This window comes from Lepisosteus oculatus, chromosome 3 (genome assembly GCF_040954835.1).
Source record: "Lepisosteus oculatus isolate fLepOcu1 chromosome 3, fLepOcu1.hap2, whole genome shotgun sequence".
Taxonomy (NCBI): Eukaryota; Metazoa; Chordata; class Actinopteri; order Semionotiformes; family Lepisosteidae; genus Lepisosteus; species Lepisosteus oculatus.
In genome coordinates this window covers 30,524,183-30,546,021 of record NC_090698.1, presented here as the reverse complement: position 1 = coordinate 30,546,021, position 21,839 = coordinate 30,524,183, and the positions used below count along the sequence as shown (strand labels likewise).

The 21,839-nt window shown below is 37.3% G+C and overlaps 1 protein-coding gene across 2 annotated transcripts; it reads right to left on the bottom strand.

Moving 5' to 3' along the window:
• Window positions 1-982: 982 nt before the first annotated feature.
• On the bottom strand, window positions 983-21,824 carry c3ar1 (C3a anaphylatoxin chemotactic receptor). Of its 2 annotated transcripts, XM_069187120.1 has the most exons (3): window positions 21,582-21,823; window positions 6,697-6,793; window positions 983-6,038 (listed from the first exon to the last, which is right to left on the bottom strand). In XM_069187120.1, the coding sequence occupies exon 3, from the start codon at window positions 6,009-6,011 to the stop codon at window positions 4,962-4,964; it is 1,050 nt and encodes a 349-aa protein (XP_069043221.1). In that variant the 5' UTR covers window positions 6,012-6,038; window positions 6,697-6,793; window positions 21,582-21,823; the 3' UTR covers window positions 983-4,961. The 2 variants fall into 2 exon arrangements, with proteins under 2 accessions (XP_069043221.1, XP_069043222.1); XM_069187121.1 differs by lacking the exon at window positions 6,697-6,793 and having other exon boundaries at window positions 21,582-21,824.
• Window positions 21,825-21,839: the final 15 nt, after the last annotated feature.

The following is a 21,839-nucleotide window of genomic DNA, read 5'->3' as shown; positions in this document are numbered from 1 at the left end:
AATCGGTACAGGATACAAACATGCACACACTCCCATCAGGACCAATTGTCCCAGAAGCCAATTAACCTGTCATTATGTCTTTGTACTGTGGGAGGAAACTGGACCACCCAGAGGAAACCCGCACAAACACGAGGAGAACATACACTCTCGAGCCCACTAGGAATTGAACGCAGGGCCCATATACAATGTATATGGTAGTTTTAAACTAATAGGATCATTGCATGTGTCCTATTATTACTATGTCTGGATTCTCAAAAGTCAAGTCTCAATCTTATGTCCAAGCTCTGAAAGAGTTTTTAGGAAGGAATTACTAGAAAGTTTATTTCCTTGCAAATATTGGGTTCTCAGGTTGTTTGTAAGAAGAATATTGCTAGAATTAGGAACAAAATCTTACGTATTAATCTTGAAGAAGATTAGTTTGGGGGCAGTAAGTCCTGAATGGTAAGCTTTGTAATAGAGTAATTATTGATTTGATCAACAGACAGAAAATGGTGTAAGAATTAGCTTCCTCCCCACCCTCACTGGCCTCAGGGTGTGCAAGTAATATAATTACATTGTAATTGTTTGTAGCTCCATTTGTAAACATCTTCTGCATTTTTCAGTGCTGACTCTTCTGCAATAAGATCAGCAGTTGTGCTGAAGTATTATTTTTAGTTCCCGTTAGTCAATGTCCTGAAATGTGTCATGCCTACTAAAGCTTTCACAGTTTTAAATTCATGTTGTATAAAGTATACAGTTATAAAGATTGCTGTAATAGGAATTGAATTTTTAAATGACATAATAGTTTTTCTAAGTGGGAAAACAGTGTTTTATTTTCACTTCCATGTTTTATTAAATGCTGTTTGCTTCATTTTATTATTGCTAGGTGGTTTCCATGTTATGAAGCATTTTTTTATGTGGCTAACCCTTGTACAGTAACTGTGACTGGTACAAACATGCCTTCATGTGTGGGAAAAGTGTGAATTCAATGGAAAACAAAAAGTTATAATTAATTAAACACACAGTTTAATTTGAAAAAGCTTTTAGGGTCACCAATATCTTTAAAATTACATACATTTCTTATCATTAACAAATATTCATAAATATTTTTTTATTGAGTATCAATTAGAACAATTAAATAAAATAACAGCGAGGTTAAAAATGAACACCAATCTCAAGAATCAGGATACAGTGGACTTGACTTTAAACTTGAGTTTCATAAAAGCTAATCTGTAAATATATGTACCTCTAAAATCACTAAAAAAATCAAAATACATGTTTTTGTTTCTTCCGATATGAGAAACAGTAGGCAAATTTATAGAAGTCAAAGATCATAATTCCTATATCATTTTACTTGATTTGCTCTCTGAACAGCACTAATTTGATGAATCAAGGGAAAAAGCATTTCCAGAAATAGATATTAAATACATTTTCAGTCTATCCAATTCCCTATGTACTGTACTTAACTTCAGTCTCTACATCATGCAGTAGTTCTATATCCAATACCAAGCTTGCTCTAATAAAGAGACAATAATAATAAAACTTAGAAAAGCAGTTTTGCCTTACAGAACATAATTTAAAAAAAACACTTCAATACATTTTCAAACAAGTAACAAGGTTTGGCACTTGAAAATTCACAATCAAATTCTAAGATTACGTAGTTGTGCAAAAGTACAAAAAATTGTTGCACCTAACTTATCTTTCTATATCCAAGAGTAAAAGAAGGGCTATGCTTAACAGTTTTCACAAAACAAGGCAGACAATTCCTGTAATTTGTAGTTGTTTGATGAGTGCTGGAACACACCACATTTATTCTGCTGGAAAACCTGACATTTATCTTTGGAATACTAAAGTTTTGGGACCAAGGTAATGATGTAAACCAAAGCAATGTCTGGCCAGTTCCTATGTAAGCTATGGAACTACAAGAACCACTTCAGTCAATGGTTTGTGCAGGAATACCAGTGCCTGGATGGTTCTTAAGTAATGATTCTTTGTGTAAAAACATTTTAAATCTCTAGTGGCTACACTTTTCTTTTGTCACTTCAGTGTAGTTATGTATTCCATCTTCAGTAAAGGTCAATCCACAGCCCAAAATGAACATTTCTGATAATATTAAGATAAACTCTTTGCTTCATTAGTTTTGTTGTTTTGAGTATCATTCATTAGAAATTTGATTATCTTATTAACAGTAATGGAGTAAGCCAGCAGTAAAAGCAACAGGTTAAAGTGTTGGTGAGAGCAAACCTGTGTGTATGTGTGGTAAGGGTTCACTTTTTGGCCAAGAAAAATGGTGGACTTAAAGATAACTTGAAAAAAGTTAAATAGCTGATGAACCTACTTTATACTAATGATATGACTGAAGGTTGACCATCATTACATCAAATACAATACATCATTGGTTGTATAGGATGATAAATATAGAAAATGGCTACACTCCTTAGGAGAGAATATATAAGGCTTATAACACTCTGTGGTGAAACATTATTTATAATTCTTATTGACAGCATATTCTATTTCATACAAAAATTGCACAATACAGAAAAAACAGGAAGAATAGGAGGAAGTCTTGGCCTCCATTAAAACATTCAAAGAATTTGCCAAAAAAAATTGTGACAGATTTGCAGAAATAAGCATAGATAAGCTGTTATAAATGGCAACAAAAATAAAAAACATTAACTATTATGTATATTACAGTTTTTAGAGGTTACCCCTTGTGGTGAGCAACAATTTAAATAGAGAAGTGGAACAGGGGGGGAAAAAGGAAGCAGTTTAAAAATAAAAAATAGTCTAGTTTTTAAATCACAGTACATCCCAAATATCCACAAATGAATACAATTACACACCATGAAAGTCTATTTAATTTAGTTACCACATGATAGTTTTTAAATGAGAAGCAAATGAAATAGCAATGTAATTACAATTAAACAGAAATAAAAGAGGAATCATGGGAAAGAAGTGAACCAAATGCCATAGTGCAGAAGAGGACCAAATAAACAGTGCTCTGTTTACTTTCCCATACGACTCTGAAGGCCTTCTCCTAAAAGTGGTAACTGGATATATCACATTAGCCAACACTGACAAGTGCTCTGCAAGTGGATGCAAAGAAAGTGGCATTTCAGTAATCAAAGATACAACTGCATTATAGCACCTTTCACAAATTAATCACTCATATTGAATACAGCAAATGTTTACCAACCTTGAGGATTTCCCTAGAAGTTAGTTGGCAAATGGGAACTGAAATGCTTATTCATATGCAGTCTTAATAGGTTTCCAGTCCACAAACATGCCCATAACACGGTCCTTTAAATCACTAGTCTCTTGGGTGTAAATGGTTGAGGGTTTAAATAGAATTAAATTTAAAATGACTCATCATTTAAATAAAAGCACATCCTCGCATAAACCTGGACTTAATTGCCTGTTTATTAAAATGTTAAAAAGTAAAGAAATAAGCATCAGAAACCAGATAATGTTATATATCATGTTATTAATTAATAATCAATAATGTTATATAACATACATATACTGTAGTTATAAAATAATAAATGTATTTATAAAGTGCCTCTCCATATCCAAGAATGCTCTACACATAAAGAAAAAGAAAAAAAAAACAATAAGAAATAACATAACAAAGTTACAGACAGGTTCATGTAGAATGTAGATCACTCAGACACCTAGTAAAAATGTTAGTTTTGAGTTTGAATATGAGGGTCAGATACTTTGTCTCTCGCAGAGTATGAGAAAGGCATTCCATAACAATATACAGTAACAGCATAAAAGTATACATACATGAATAAGTACATGACTGTGTGATTTCAGGATTTTAGACCACTGGACAACTAAACAGAAATACAAAAAGTATTGCTTTAGTGAAAATTATTTCATTAGAAATTATTACAACATTGATGAGAATTTTAAAGTTCTTAGATTTATTAAAGTATTCCCTCATCCTTTTTAGAGCAGTTTTAATTTGAAATGAAATGTTCAGTACAAATAATATGATATAATAATATCGGAAAAAATGTTCAGTTGTTTTACAAATCATTTTTTTAACCTAATCCTAAATTCTAATACCAATGGTTATTTATGGCACACAATCTAAACTACATGTCAAAGTTGTTTTGGATGTTTTGTTATTTTCTTTTGATCACACTTTTCTCTGTGAAGAAGCCTACATATGACAGGATCTGCACTGAAACAGGTGCTTATAGAATTAAACACCATTTTCAGTTTAAAAATAACCTTAAAGGGAAACTGCAAAGCTATTCTTACATTTCGGGGTTATAAAGAATCAGCATTAATGAGTGCATTTCTAACCACGATGAAAGTACAAAAAATGGTAACGTGTAAAACCTCCAATTTACATGACAAAATAAATTAAATTTCCAGGTTTGTGCAATGCTATATTGCCTTCATTGCCTGTTACTCAGAATGAGGCAACAAAACTTCCTTTGATGTGAAAAAGCTCTATTACATCTTACAACAAGCAGGCTTGTGAATACATCTCCTTTAATCCAATAGAAATATTGCTTAGTCATAAAACCATAATTAAGGCACATCTTAACTTTGGTCTTAAACTATACTACTCAAAATAGAACACAATATAATTAATAAAGTTCATAGATTATTATTAAATTAAAATTGTACTAATTGTTTTAAAAGAACAGGAAGTATTGGAAGATAAAGACTTTTTGAATATTTGCCATTTGAGTCTATCCTGTTGTGATTCACAGCACAATCTTTCCCTCAAGCTACTCTTCAGGCAGGTAGTTTCTTAAAGTTCTGAGCAGAATACTAATCAAAACTGGTGTTTTGTACTTTGGAAACATTTTAATGAAAAACAAATTTATTTTCTAAGCATGTGCTTCATTTTAAATCATTTTAGAATCTTTTGAACCCTTTTAACTGATCTTAGAACCCGGGTGTTGATTGAGTCCAATTTTCCACTGCTTATAAAATCAAAGCACATTTTACTGTGCTGTGTTTTAAAGGTGTAAGTCAGAATTTTCATCTCTTGATGACTTTCCTTTGGACTGTATTGTTGAGCGAGTCAGATCCTCACTGAAAGCACTTTCAAGAACATGTCTTAACGAATGCCTGACCGTCTCCTTGAAATCATGTCCCATGAAAACATACAAGAAAGGATTTAGGCAGCTGTTAATGTAGGCAAGAGCAATGACCAGTGGATCAATAACAGTTGAGAGTTCAATGAGTATTCCAGTGATATGATAAGGTAACCAGCAAATGAAGAAGGCAACTATAACTCCAAGTACAATCTTTAACGTCTTCTTAGACTTAGCAAAGTGGCTGCTTTTCACCTTCAGTGCAATCAATGAATAACACATTATGATGATGAAAAAGGGAATCACAAACCCAAATACAAATCTCGTGATATGAACCATATTTTCAATTTTTCTCTTATTATCTGTATTATAATTGTAGTGACATTCAGTTGTGTTAGTATATATGTCATAATGTGTTTCTCTGTATATTAAAGGAGGCAAGCTTAGAAATAGTGCCATCAACCAAACAATCCCACAAAGAGTGTAAGCCAGTGAAATTCTTCTGTTGTTTTGAGACCATACTGGTTTGATGACCAGCACAAACCTATCCAAGCTGATCAGAGTAAGAGTGAACACACTAGCAAACATATTTAAAATAATTACAGAAGGAATAAGTTTGCATAAAACATTTCCATATGGCCAGTGATAGTCGAGGGCAATGTTTACAATAGAAAAGGGTAAAGAAAGGCAACAAAGGAAGTCAGCAATCGCTAAATTCAAAAACCAAATTGTGTTTACTGTCCTCTTCATCTTCATTCCAGCTATCCAGATGACAAATGCATTACCAGGGAGCCCAAGGACACAGGTCAAGGTGTAAAGAATCATTGATACCACTTCTACTGCGTAACTAACATTGTCATTGGGAAATTCATCCGTTACATTGGAATTTCCAAATGTGTCATTGTAAAATTCATATGTGTCATTGACATATTCATTTGTGTAAAGAAAATAGTTTTTTTCCATGTTATCCATCCGTCGTATTCTTCAATAGGTATAGCCCTGATAAGAAAACAATATAAAACAGGTGGACCTCAGTAAAACCTAAACATTTAATGATTCAAAAAACAATTTACTGAAATGAAAATAGTGTTGTTCTATTTATATATTTCAAACCAATAAAATATTTTTTTCTCACCTTCCTAAAGTAATTTGTAATTATCATCATACGTAATCACATTATTCACAGCGACCTTGCACCAGAGACAATGTTTACACATCTCATAAAACAAGCACAGCCGTAGTGTAATTCTGTTTCTTAAATATTCTATGTTGAAAGTGCAAACAGTAAAGTTCAAGTATATTAATATACTATATATATAGTAAACAGAAACCTTTCAGAGTCCTCTCTATAAGAACATAAGAAAGGTTCAATATATGAAGAAATATATATATTCTTGTTGTTTTTATACTGTTGTTTTTGTTAAAATGTAATTAAAGGAATACTTGTAGGTGTAAATAAATGTGACCCTCTTGTTTTCTGGATTAATTTTTAATTATGATTGACAATTATTATTGAGGGTGAAATGGAGGTGTAATGTTTAGAATTGCTGTCTAACAGCTCTGGGGTTCAGTTCTTGGGGGTGCTGTTTGTATGGAGTTTGTACAGTATGTTCTCCCCATGTCCACACATGACTCCTCCCATAGCCCAAAAACATACCGGGTGGTTAATTGGCTTCTGGGAAAATTGTCCCTGGTGTGAGTGTGTTCCAAGGTCTGGCGTCTTGACCGGGGTGTATCCTGCCTTGAGCCTGTTACTATAGGATAGGAAATCGATTGAAATTGTTATTATTGACACTGGTTTAAATATTTATGACTAATATGGCTTTGCTCTGTCATTATGTTTACTGCAAAATATATTTTTAGATTTTTTAAAGCAAGAAATATTATTAAATCCAAAAATCTTTTGTTATTTGATGAATATTTTTCATCTGGACTATGAATACATTTTGAAGACACTGTATGTATGTTGAAGTGAACATTATTTTGTTAAATATTCATGAACATTTTTAATCTTGTCCATTTTCCTTAAATTGTAATATTTTTGTCACCTTGAGGAAGAAATACTATATATTGCATTTTACATTTTCAGAAATGTTTTCAAGCATTTTTTTTATTGTGGTAGATCACTATCAATTTGTGAACAATAGACATTAAAAAATAAGGAACATATCCAGTGATTAAATCAAAGTCAAAATATTTTGGATTATTAGTGTACAGTAAAATTGGCCATAATCACTGACCAAATGATTAAAGAGATTACTCCAACCAGCGTGTCTCGCTGCCTGCCGTCGGAGGTGGGGAGGAGAACAAAGTAATGTAGCCAATTTTAATGACCACAGAGAGTCAGGACTTCGGTTTTACGTCTCATCCGAAAAACGGTGCTTGTTTACAGTATAGTGTCCCCATCATTATACTGGGGCATTAGGACCCACATGGACCGCAGGGTGAGCGCACCCCTGCTGACCTCACTAACACCTCTTCCAGCAGCAACTTCAGTTTTTCCCAGGAGGTCTCCCACCTACGTACTGACCAGGCTCACACCTGGATAGCTTCAGTGGGTTGCCAATTGTAAGTTGGAGGGTGACATGGCTGCTGGGACGTCCTAGTCACCTATAGCTGTAACAATATTATTTTCCATATTACTTTTTTAAGGCACTAAAGGAAACTGAAGAGAAAAGTTTTCATACACAGTACATGGGTCTGAGTAGCATGACGCTAGCAACCTTAAGGGACGCTAGCTTGGCAGCACCTTTCAAAATAAAAGCCCTGTAAAACCTGCCTCAGAAAAAAAAAATCCTAGACAAGGTAACGTCACATTTATAGCACAACAACAATTTGTGCAAACTCAAAACTAGGTGGAATGTGATAAAGAGACCCACAGGTAAAAGGAAATTGCCATTCTTCATTAATTTTTTGCTTTCTTGCAATATTTTTGTTGTTATTATATCGCTTCCTCTTTGCAAATTGACACAGTGCCGTGCATTGCTAGACATTAAAAAGTCTCATTCCTGACAAAACAAAAATATGTGCCTCTCCAAAAGTAACTCAAATATATTCTACATGCCCTCAAATAATAGAACATATGTTCCAGTATTTGGTTTGTGAAATCGGAATTTCCTGGCAATCTTTGCAACTGAATGTTCCAATATTTTGGATGATAAATGTTTCATGAGAAATTCTTTAATATTAGTTTCTGTGTCAATTGTACCTGAATTATAGAAATCTGAATAGCTTTAGATCCCAAAAGGGTCTTGAACGTCCTGTGTATTGCTGCAGGTAATGCTGTCTGTTTATTTGTCACTGATTGCAAGCTTTTCAAAGACTCTTTCGGTGCTGTTGTACTATGCAGTAGAGTCGATATGTAACTGTTCAGTGCTCCAGGTTTTTTTGTGTTTAATGAGTATTGGTATTCTCAACTGTGAGTACATGGTTTCACCAACATATGTCTCTGTCTGTTGCCTCCTTTATTTCTAGGGAAAAACACAACATTTGCTTTGGCTATGTTATGTCTTGGCTGAGTTGTGATGTTTTGGTCATTTGCTTTAATTTTAAATTTCTGTCCAATGTCCAATGCACGAACGTACTGCCCAATAATGTCCACCTCTGCTTGTAGACTTTCCTTCAATGCACATAGTTGATTTGATGGTATATTGCACTTTAGCAACACCTTCCAATTCCAATTGGAGTTTGCTGCCGCTGGAAATCTGAGTATGCATCACACCTTGGAATGTGCTCTGGGAATCTGAATCACAATAGTTTCTGGACAAGAACTAAATTGTTGCTTTCGGATCACTGTTTGCATACACTTTGAGCAATTCTGTGAGACTGTGTTCTTTATCAAAGACTTGTGTATGAGGGTCGATAAACTCATTGGAAACTCACCTATTTGTGCAACCAAAAAAGGACTGACTTCATGTTTCAGTATGCAAGAAAACTACAATCCTGGCAAAAGAAAGTCTACATAGGAAGAAATAAAGTTATTGTTTACTTGACTGCAAATAAGCCAAGACATAAGTGGAATTATTAAATCAGTTGGGTCATTCTCTTGAAATCTAGTGAGAGTATCACTTTGCATATCACATCTAACACAGGCTATATCGGGGACATTGAAAAGTAGCTGCCAGGATTATTGATGGCAGTTTTAACCATTAGTATGTCCATCCATATTGGGATTGACAACAAGAAATTTTAAAAACTGTTAGCTGTGGGTCTGTAGAATAGGTTTGAGGTATTTTTGGAGAGACACAAATTTTTGTTTGGTCAGGACGGGAGTGAGACCATTCCCTGTCCACCACTGCACAGTCCGTCTGGAACAGGAAGTGGTTATAAACCCCTGCAACACTGGTAAAGACACTTATCCGGCAAAACCATGCTTATGTATTATTAGCTGAAGAATAGATCTGAGCTACATTTGGAGAGGCACAAATGTTTGTTTTATCAGAAATTAGACTTTTTCCTGTCTAGCAGTGCACAGCACTGTGTCAATTTGCAAAGAGAAAGTGATATAAAACACCAAAAAGAAAAAAATGAATGAACAACGGCAATTTTCTCTTAGCCGTGGGTCTCTTTATCACATTCCACCTAGTTTTGAGGATGTACTAATTGTTGTTGTGCTATAAATGTGACTTTACCTTGTCCAGGATTTTATTTTTCTGAGCCAGGTTTTAGAGGACTTTTATTTTGAAAGGTACACCTAAGTTAGCGTCTCTTAATGTCACTAGCTTCACGCTGCTATGGGTCTTCAAACTTTTGGGAAACTCGCAGATGTTACAAGTAGGAAATACAGTGAAGCGGATCGTATGAGGAGTTAAGGAGAGCATTATTAAAGGAAGAGATGGTTTCACCAGGTAAAGGTGCCAAAATCCAAGAATCATAGTCGTATAGAAACACCAAGTCCAGAAACCAATAAGTCCACAAACCAGAAAAATCACACTGAGAAACAGGAGGTTGAGCTCAAAGCCAGGTAAACCCAAATACTGAGTGGAGATGTACAGTACAGTAAGCATAAGCAGGTCTTAAGTATAGAAAAGCTGGAGGTGTGGTGGTGAAAGGGGTTGGTGAGTGGTTAGGTCATTGGACGAGAAGAACGCCTTCTTAAAGGGGTGGTGGTCAGATTACCGCAGACTGTTACATTACTCTCCCCTTGAGGGGTGGCACTTGATGTCCTTGAGGGATGGTTGGGGAAATCACGGTGAAAGTCCTGGATGAACGACTGGTACAGAATATCCCTTTCAGGTACCCAGGAGCTTTCCTCTGGTCCGTATCCTTCCCAGTACACAAGATATTAAAGTGTACCATGGAGCCACCAGGAATCCAGAATCTTATAAACTGTATAAGCAGGGAGAACGTCTATGAGTCGGGGTGGAGGTGGTTGGGGTTGGGGTTGAGACAGAGGGGATCTGTGGAAAGGTTTGAGTAGGGAAATGTGAAAGGTGGGTGAACCCTAAGAGCAGGTGGTAGAGCCAGGCAGTAAGTTACTGAGGTAACTTGGAAAAGGATATGGAACGGATCCAATAGCCGAGCCACCAACAAGGTTATGACTACTTACTTTTTTTGTTTTACTTGTTCAGTTTGGCACTAAATTATGGTAATAGATTGCATATTAGCAAAGCATAACGCCGTGGTATGAATAGAAATAACCTGATAGAAATTCATCGAGGGTCATGGTATATATTTTGAAAATTTAACATACATTATGAGGCTAACATCAATAGTGTAAAAATAAAGTTTGCACTATTAAATATCAGATCACTCTCTCCAAAGGCAGTGCTTGTAAGTGAGCTCAGAACAGAAACCTGGCTCAAACCAGATTAATATATTGCACTAAATGAATCTACTCCGCCTGGCTACTGTAATAATCAAACCCCCCAGTATTGACCGCCATGGGGGTGGCGTTGCTACAATTTATGACTGAAGCTTGAGAAGGTCTCAGGAGCCTGATTATAAGTTTAACTCTTTTGAATTACTTGTTCTTAATGTTACTTAGGCGCTGATAAAAAATCCATTCGTTCACTCTCATTACTGTGTATAGGCCCCCAGGACCTTATACCGAGTTCTTAAAAGAGTTTTCAGATTTTTTGTCGAATATATCTGTGGCTATTGATAGGGCTGTGATTCTTAGAAACATTAACATCCACATGGAATTAAAAGGCACATCTTTGAGGATGGAATTTACATCTATTCTTGATTCTGTTGGTGTTGGTCAGAATGTGGTAGGATCCACACATAGTGGTAATCATACTTTAGATTTGATTCTAAGTTATGGTATCTGTGTTGAAAATGGAACTATTCTCCTTCAGAACCTTATTGTATCAGATCACTTTTCCGCAATGAATTACAGCTGAGCCAACCTGTTGTTCGGTTTCCAGGGTATCGTTTAGGTCGTGTCTTTACTTCTGCTACTGCTACAGACTTTATGAACAAGCGCCCGGCCTCACTTACATGTATTAACCGGCATGCTGATGCAGTTACACTTGGTCAGATTACTAAAAGCTTATAAACTACTCCACGAGATATGCTTGACATAGTCACACCACTACAGAAGAAAAGAGTTAGTGAAAAAAAGCTTGCATCGTGGTACACTAATCATACTCGTGCACTCAAACAAGCCTCTCGTAAACTGTAATGCAAGTGGCACTCTACTAATTTGGAGGTATTTTGAATAGCCTTGAAAGATAGCCTTTTAAATTACAAGCAAGCTCTCACTACTGTGCTAGGTCATCATATTTTTACAGCCAGAAAACAATAGAAATAATCCCAGATTCCTATTTAATACAGTTTCTAAACTAAGTAGAATTAGAATCTCTTGCTCCAATTGAATTGAGTGCATTAGTGACATCTTCTAAAGTAACCATTAGCTTGCTTTATCCCTTCCCCGAAAACTTTATTAAAGAACTTCTACCCACTATTGGTAAATAATTTTTAAATATTATAAATTCATCTCTAAACCTTGGATATGTACGAAAATCTCTAAATATGACTGTCATTAAAACTCTTATCAAGAAACCAAATCTTGACCCTAGTGACCTGTCAATTTATAGACCTATTTCTAATCTTCTTTTTATCTCTAAAGTCCTGGAGAAAGCTGTAGCAAAATAGTTGTGTACATTTTGCAAATAAATAATATCTTTGAAGTTTTTCAATGAGGCTTTAGACTACGCCATAGTACAGAGACTGCTTTAGTCAAAGTACTGAATAACCTATATCTCTCCACTGACCGTGGCTACATTTCTATGCTTCTGTTATTAGATCTAAGTGCAGCATTTGATACCATAGATCTGTGGTTCTCAAACTATGGTATGCGGAGCGCCCCTCCATGGTATGCCAGATGACCCCGGAAATTTGTTGTGTGCACTGAAATATTGGGACGGGTTTTCATATTTTCTATTTTAATAAAATTAGTTTATGTGTCAAATACACTGCCTACATACTACGATACAGCATGCGCTAGTATCTTGAGTGGACACAAGAGCTACTACAGTATGTAATTCTGTACCATTGGGTAGAAATACGTGCTACGAACGTAAGTGACCAATTGTATTTAAAAAATAAAAACTTATTTTAACTTCTACTATGGACTCCTGAAACAGAAATGGGGAAAAATGCAAGCTTGTGGATTGCTTAAGCGGGAAAGCCCGACACTATTTGTGAAGAACTTTGTTTACCATTGGCAAAAGAGCTGACACGTATTATGTATGGAGAAAAGCTGCTAAACAGCTCGACCTGCTGCCGCTTTCAAATGACACAGTCACTCATAGAATTTATTAATATGACAGATGATGTCAAAAGTACGCTGATAGAGTGCGTTAAGAAGAACAGATGCTTTTCACTGCAATTAGATAAGTCTATAGATGTAGTTGATTTGGCCAATTTGATTGTTTACGTTAGATGAGGGCAGTTTGAGGGCATGTCCCATGAGGACTTTCTGTTCTGTAATCCACTAACAACAAGAACTACAGCTTCTGAATTAATTTCTCAAAGAGAATGACATAGACTGTATAGAATGCGTCAGAGTTTGTACAAACGGTGCTAGAGCAATGACAAACCGACACAGATGTGTAGTTGCATGAATTAGAGGTTGCTCAAGATATGAAGTGGACGCACTGCAGCATCCACCGAGAGGCCTTGGCAGTCAAGAAAATGCCTGAGTATTTTAAATCTGTTAGACTTTGTTGTGAATTGTACCAAGGCTCATCCAATGAATTCACATCTACTTTGTTTGACTTAACAGGCTCACCCCTCTCACTGAAATAGTAAGTCCTTTTTTATTGTTTATTTTTAATTGTTGTTATTCCTGTTGTCATTCTGTAAAGCACATTGAGAAGCCACCTTTAAAGGCCCTATATCAAATAAAGTTTATTATTATTATTATATTTATTGTATGTGTTTGTGAGTGTGTGTGCGTACGTGCTCATGTTGGTCTTTGAGATTTTCTATGAGAAGATGACTTGTAGGTGGTACTTGGATGCTGGTTTGATCAGGGGTGGTACTTGGTCCAAAAAGTTTGAGAACCACTGCCATAGATCATAATATTCTATTAAACAGACTTGAAAACCTTGTTGGTTTAAGTGGACAGGCACTCTCCTGGTTCAGATCCTACCTAAGTGATCGCTATCAATTTGTACAGGTAAATAATGAATACTCTGAGCCTACTAAGGTAAAATACGGAGTCCCTCAAGGTTCAGTGCTTGGTCCTTTGCTGTTTTCCTTGTATATGTTACCCCTTGGTCATATAATTCGTAAGCATAGCATTCACTTCTACTGTTATGCAGATGATACTCAGCTGTTCATATCAGTCAAACCAGATGAAGTAACTCAGTTTTCCAAGATATAAAATTGTCTGAAAGACATTAGAAGCTGGATGGTTTGCAACTTCCTTCTGCTTAATTCTGCCAAAACAGGCTGCTAGTTAAATGCACCTTGACTTGACGGCTTTCTGTTGCTCCCAGTACAGTAATTAAAGACCTAGGCACTACGATAGATTCCGATCTTTCATATGATACTCACATTAAAAATATTTCTAGAGTAGCCTTCTTCCACTTAAGAAACATTGCCAACCTTAGGAGGCTGCTATCTCTCCATGATGCTGAAAATTAGTCCATACATTTATTACTTCAAGATTGGATTACTGAAATTCTGTGCTCTGGTTGCTCTTCAGTGCCCCTAAATAGACTTCAGTTAGTTCAAAATGCAGCAGCTAGAGTACTCACAAGAACTAGAAAATATGAACATATTACTCCTGTTCTGTCATCTCTGCATTGGCTTCCTGTTAAATTCTGTATTGATTAAAAATTGTCGTTGGTCACTTATAAAGCTCTGCATGGTCTTGGCCCTCTCGTACACTTCGATCACAAAGAGCAGGTTACCTAGTTGTTCCTAGAATTAAAAAAGTCACAGCTGGCAACAAAGCATTTTCTGATAAAGCTCCCCAATTATGAAATAGCCTCCTCAAAGATGCTCAGTATACTCAAAGACTCTCAGTATTCAAATCTACGCTAAAAACATATTTGTTTAGTCAAGCTTTCAGATAAATACTTAGGAATAGCAAGACATACAAACTACCAATTTCTGTTTTCATTGTCATTCTCTAATACTTTGTTATCTCTTTTCTGTCCATCCATTCTGAGGTGGACTGTTTAAGATCCAGAATCCAGCTCCTTTTATCGGTCGTAAAATCAACAGCCAGTCCTCTACAAAGCCCTTTCCAGAGAAATCTCAACTGAAGGAAACCAATTGAACATTCCAGACACTGTCGTACATTACCATACATGATTGTACTTTTCCTACCATGTAACAGAATACAGACGGCTCTCATTTGTGTTGATTCTAAATTAACCCGGATAGGCTCTCCCTTTCAAACCTTGGTTCCTCTCAAGGTTTCTTCCTACTTTAGTATAGGGAGCTTTTCTTTGCCACTGTCACGTTATGCTTGCTCACTGGTGGCTCAGACCCATGAATCTGTAAAGGTGCTTTGTGACAATGTCCATTGTAAAAAGAGCTATACAAATAAAATTGAATTGAAATTGAAATTGAATTGAATTGAATTGTAGCAGGGACCCAATTTGTGGTAAGCTTGTCTCAAAGGTAGGTTTCGAGTGGGTAACCAAACAAATTGCCCTAGATGGAAGCAGGGCAATGTTTGTTGACAATGTTTGTGTGCGGAGATCTCTTCTTTCTGTCGGCAGTACGTAGGAGTGCATTCTTAGCTTTTTTCCAAAGTTCTTGGAGATTGGTGATGTACTCCTGAACCAAGGGTACCTGGGAATCCTGGACTGAGTCAGAGATGAGGGGCGGTTGATATCCTAGGGCACATTGAAAAGGAGACATACCGGTAGCTGAAGTAGAAAGTGAATTGTGGACATATTCAGCCCAAGGAAGAAGTAGAGACATAAGAGACATAAACGCGCAAGAAGGTTTGAAGACCTTGTTTAATGCACTCTGACCATTAGCTTTAGGGAGATAACCTGATGTGAGAGAGACTTGCAGAAAGCTTTCCAAAATCTAGATATAAATTGAGGTCCGCGGTCCGAGACTACATCCTTGGGGATGCCAGCTGATCCCCTGGCATCAGTCAGCTGATTTAGAGAACTTATCCACAATAAACCAGTATTGTTGGTTAAAGGGTAGAGAGGGTAGAGAAAGAGTGTTGAAGAAGCGGAGCTGTTATGGACAGGTGTTTAAGGCGTCGGAAAACTGTTTCAGCTTGAGGGTTCCATTTGCCTTGATCAGGGCCTTTGCGTGTGGAGTGCTACCACGGTACTGAAGTTATGGATAAATCTGTAAAAATTTGCAAAACTGAGGAAACGTTGGATTTGTTTAAGATTTTTCAGTGTAGTACTGTAGGCAAGTCCTATGCGGAGTTAAGGAGAGCGTAATCAAAAGATTTACCTGGTTTTACCAGAACCAAAGCTGAAATACAGAAATCTTAGTCATACAGAAACGCCAAGTTAAGAAATCAATAACTCCACAAACCAGGAAAATCAAACAGAGAAACAGGAGGTTGAGCTGAGTAAACCCAAATACTGAGCAGAGATGTAAGCGCACACCGTTCTTAAGTATAGAAAAGCTGGAGGTGTGGTGGTGAACAGGGATGGTGAGTGGTTAGGTGACTGGACAAGGAGAACACCTTCTTAAAGAGGTCAGTGGTCAAAATGTTGTTCATTTTTCTTCACTCTATTCCTGATTCACTGATATATTTGCACTACTCTCTCCTATTTTATAATATACTACAAAAAGTAAAGAGATTGTTGTATAAGTATGATGAAATTTAGAGTGGCCTCCTTTTAAAAGGGACATTGAAAATATTTATTGATTTCATTGATTGAACAGAAACACTATTTTAGCAATTAGGGCAAGGCATTAGATGCATTTTATCCAGATTTATACATGTCTTTTTGATCTATTATTGTTCTTTCCCTGGACATGTTGAAACAGATATGCAACTAAAAATAATTAAAACAAAAAAATAAAAATAATGGATATTGGTACAGCTTTAGGTGACTGAGAAGTGTCTCTTATATTTTAGATTGTAATGCAACGGGGGCTCAGGCGGGCGCCCTTGCCGCATCTGGTCGGCCCCATCCCGACTGGAGGCTCCAACCCGGGACTCCCGCGTCTCTCTGCAGCGACCTAGCCCCGTGAGCTAAAGAGAGATCTCTCTACAGCACAGTAGCTGTTGTCCTGCTATCACAGGGAAGGGCGGTGACATCACCTGCTCTGGTACGCCGGCTCTTACACAGTGCCTGTCGGCCGTAAGCGTTACACTCTCCCCCACTTAAATCGCCGTCCCCGGCAAAGGGCTATCCCACCCCGCTCTGACACCAATGTAACGCATCGGGGGCTCAGGCGGGCGCCCTTGCCGCATCTGGTCGGCCCCATCCCGACTGGAGGCTCGAACCCGGGACTCCCGCGTCTCTCTGCAGCGACCTAGCCCCGTGAGCTAAAGAGAGATCTCTCCACAGCCCAGTAGCTGTAGTCCTGCTATCACAGGGAAGGGCGGTGACATCACCTGCTCTGGTACGCCGGCTCTTACACAGTGCCTGTCAGCCGTAAGCATTACAAGATTAAGTTTGTGACAATTCTGCTACAATTTGTGGCAGAATAAAGACTTCAAAGCAGGGAGAAAGTTTGCTGAGGTCTGGGGGGTCTCTTGAGCAGAAACACTTGTAAAGTGTACCTAAGTATACCTAGGTAAGTTGTAGATTAATGATTGTCAAGGAGCAGGACAGACACGCACAATTTAAGATCACATGAGAGGAGAGAGAAGAAACAAGAAGCAGGCAACAAGGAGAAGAGAAAGGGGTCCAGTGGAGCCTGGGACAGGCGAAATCCCCTACTTCTTGATCATCCAAATCAAACCTGACTGGAGCTTAGTATTTTGAACCTTGTTAGAGAGAGTGTACTATTCTGTGTTTTTAGGGAACTTGGGTTTCCTGGGTAATAGATATCTTAGTTAGAAAAGTCTTTCCTACTTAGGGTGCATTTTTATGGATAGGGAAATAAGCTTCAATTTATTTTGTGGCATCTGGGGTACAGAGAGAGAGAAAAAGAATAAATATATGAATAAAGACCTTACTCAATGAATGAGAATACCTCTCCTGGCTCTTCTTCAATAAAATTCCACAATAATCTTTGGCGACGAGGATGGGATCACAAACCTGAACGCGGACGGCTGCTGAGACTCCATCCGGGCCCGGACAATTTTAGTGAATTGGACGAACCTCAGAGGATAATCTGTTTATCCTTACAGAGATGCGTCTGGAGAATTGGCAGCTGTCTGACGTCAGCAAGTGATCCTTAAAAGAACTTATAGTTTGAAAAGCGAGCCACAAGGGTGTTCTCTTCGATAAGTCAGAGACTTATAACAGGTCTGGGACCCGGCAAGTCTGGGACTCGTGAAACAAACATATCTTAACACAGACGTGTTGTTTTTGCTCTACGGAGTAGTAAATGTGATAGTGTTCTAGAAACAGTAAGGCATTGCCGACAATGGGTAATGAGAGCACTAAAGGCAAAGCTGGGCTGAGTGGCCCAGCCAAGTACGTGTACGATAACTGGAGAGAAGCAGGAGTAGGTGGGTTAGAGTCCCAGCAGAACAAATTATTTTTATGTTCATGAACTGTGAAGCTAGGGTAATAGGTGTAAGGGAACTTGCACATGATTATATATGATAATTAGGGGCCCATAACTATGAGGGATCTTTGTAAGTGGTCAGAATGGACAGGGGAAAGTTAAAAGAGAAGGAGAAGAAAGGAAAGAAAGCGAATTGGAAAACTTATGTCATGGAAAGAGGAATCACAGAAATGATGGGAAGCTTCAAAAAAGGCTAGTTTTGAAACTAAAGAACAGCAAGCTGCAACTAAAATCATGGCCATGTGTACTAAAAAGAAAAAGTCTCCACCGAAATTAGAAAGCGGTCCGGAGCCAGAGCCTTTTTACTCTGAGAGGTGTCTGACTGGGTGTCAGAAAAAAAAAAGAAATTAGATTAATGCAAAGTGAAACTTTAATAGAATTATGGATAGATGGAATTTAGTCTGAACAGGAATGTAGAAAAGTGTATGAACATTGGGATAAAAATAAACAGATTAATATTAGATTAATATTTGAGAATTCAACAGAATATCACAGAGAAAACAGAATGGGATGAGACACAAAGCTGGGTCTGAAGCAGTAGCCACTTATTTGGTATCTCGATGTGATGCTTATCAAGGAACTCAACTACAGTTCAGGTGCGGGTGTAACAGCTCAAAAGGCCAGCTCCTGAGGAACCTTTCATGCACTGGCAAATTGACAATTGTAAAGGGAAAACCTGGGCTCTTATAATGTTTTCCAGTGGGTTGCTGCCACTGCCTCTGTGTCTACCACTAACACTTGATGACAGAGATAAGCTCTCGGTGGGCACTGCCCTACCTCTTGTATTATGATCAAGGGACACACTTCACAGAGAAGGTGTGTCAGGCTGTGGCTGCGTTGTTCGGGGTGAGATGGGACCTTCATTGCACCATCACCCTCACTCTACTGGAACAGTGGAACGAAGGAACAGAACTCTGAAAGATCGACTAAACATCAGGCTGAAGGAACGCCAGGGGTAGATGAAACTGCAAAAAATAGCACCCTAAACTGTTCCCTGACACCAGTCCCGTGCCACTGGGAACATCACAGGCCCGGAGTAGAGGCCCAGAAGAAGATGATGGCGGGACACGAATTAAGCCCCAAACCTGCTGTAGGGAGGTTACCCTTGGGAGTGATTCTCCTAGATTCAAATTATTATTGTGGTTTGTTTGTTCATACTAAGACGTTTTGCAGAAACGGAACAAATAGAAATTTTACAACTTCAGCTAGAATTGTTCTGCAAAACGGCACAGCTGAGACAGGGGGTCAATGTGTAGATTTTTCTAAGAGTTATTACCCAGTTGTTGACCTATCTTGTAAAAAAACCCTAAGATTATGCTGGGCTCCAGCCCACAGGGATTTACCTGTGTTGTAAGAAATAATGCGTGAATAAGGAGAGAGGCATCAAAGATACATCCGCTTTCTTTTCATGGTTAAAATCATTATTTGGGTCATAGGGACTGTTTTTCTTGAAACTGTGTTTTTGCTGTTGTGAAAACTATTTCATCATCCTTGTCACTGCTTGAAATCATTATCACATTTCTCTTTTCTGCTCAGGCCTTTTCTCCATACATTAAACTATTTTTGTATACATAAATAAGTCTTAAAACATTTAATCTTTGTTTAGCTTTAGAATTATTGTTTCATGCTCTCTTGTCTGTCAGCTTGTCTCTCTGTGAGTGTCTGCCTGGATGTCACATAGCACCAGAGGGTCTCCGCTCCCTCACTGTTCCTTTGAGTGCACAGCTATAAGAAGCTCCACACCTTGTTTCTTTAAGATAATACGGTGTATCTTTTTAACCACTTCTGTACATCTCACTTAAAACTGCTTTTAACCCAAACATCCACACCTTAGATTTTCATTTGTATGCATTGGCTTTCTGTGTAAAAAAATAATAGGTCTTTCTAGTTTATTTTTTCTCTGTGCCTCAGTGCATGTGCCTGTCTGTACTGTACAGTATATGCTTCTCCTCAACTAAACCTGTGTGTGACTGGTTTAGTGTTTACCAGCACAATAGCTTAAAGTCATATTTGAAGTTCAAGAGCCCAGGACATCATTCAGCTCTTACTCTCAAGAGCCCCATACATCTTATCCATCTGGTTCCTTTGCAGCTTTTGCATGCTGACACAGCTACCTACTGTACTTGAACTAGTTATATTGAAAATGTCATTTGAGTTTATCACCTTGAGAATCTGTACAAAGGGAATTCGGAGTCTCTAGTTGTTCTGGGACTACAATGAAAGAAAATGGTTACTTAACATAGTACTGTATGTTTCATAAGGATAGGAGTCTTTTAACCAGTTTTTAACTGTCTGAATAACATCTGATGTACTGTAACAAACTAATAGGTCAATAATTACTGACTTCCTCAGTGTAAACAATATTACAAGTGGATATTTATAGGGCCTAGGGAAGATTCTAAAATTTATAGTTACATTGGTTTCCTAAAATTTAGAAACTCAGAACAAACTCAGGCCTTGATTTCTGTTGGGATACCAAAGAGTTCAGATTACCTTTTTTAATCCGCTTTTACTGCAATTTCTGAGCAGAGTATAATTCTGGTTTACACTCTAATAAAAAAAGAGTGACAATGATAGATCAGATCCACTAATATTAATATGCAATCAGATGTTCCATCTGTCTATTTTCTAAACCATTATATCCAACATCAAAGTCGGAGCCTATCTCGGCAAGCAACAGGCGGCAGGCTGGACATACCGTGCACGGTGCAAACACAAGCACACTCACACCAGTTTCAATTTTCACACAGGCCAGCCTGTTTTAAGACTGACTACCAAAAGAATAAAACATGATCATTACTAGTATGTCTTTAAACTGTGTATGGAAACAAGTGGACACAGAGGAAACCCACATGAAAATGAGAAGAACGTACAAACTCCATGCAAGTAGCACTCCAGGAGTTGAACCCAGGACCTCAGAGCTGCGAGGCAGCAATGTTAAGCATTGTGTCACAATGCCATTAATTTAATCATTATTAAACAACATATTCTAAATATCTGGACCTGTGAAATGAAAAAGATCTAATTTTAAATGTTAAATATGTCAGTATGAAATGTTCTTTATAACCAATTGTAATTCAAAAGACTGTTTTGAGTTTAAAATATTGCAAACATTAAAGCAAAACAAAAACACATTTCACTGCTTATTTATGTCTGAATAAATACACAGAATATGTATCACCAGTGTTTGTATCCTTTTGTATTTCTACAGTATGTGCTACTTCTGGTTGAAACAGTAGAAAACAAAATTGAATTTGCAGATAGTGCATTCAGGCACAAACATTAGGTTTTTGAATATTAAGCCTGTTTTAAAATACCTCAAATAACTTCAGGTGGTAAATTTCATAGAATTTAATAGCCATTGATGTTTTTTAAGTTTTGAAAATTTCATAAAAACCTCAAATGTCTTACCATGTGTTGCTTTCGTCTTGATTTGTTGTAAGGACAGCGAGGAGTACTGGGCTAAACTGAAAAGGGAACTACCCACAGGAAATTATTTCACGAGGTTTGATGTTATTTTTGATTAGGCCACAAGAAAAAAACTAAATGAGGCTTAGTAACCTTACTGACTAAAACTAAAACTGGGCACCACTAAGTTTTTGCAAAGATTACTTGCACTTTCAATAGTTAAACTTATTATTTGAAAGCAGCTCAATTTTCCAACTTCGA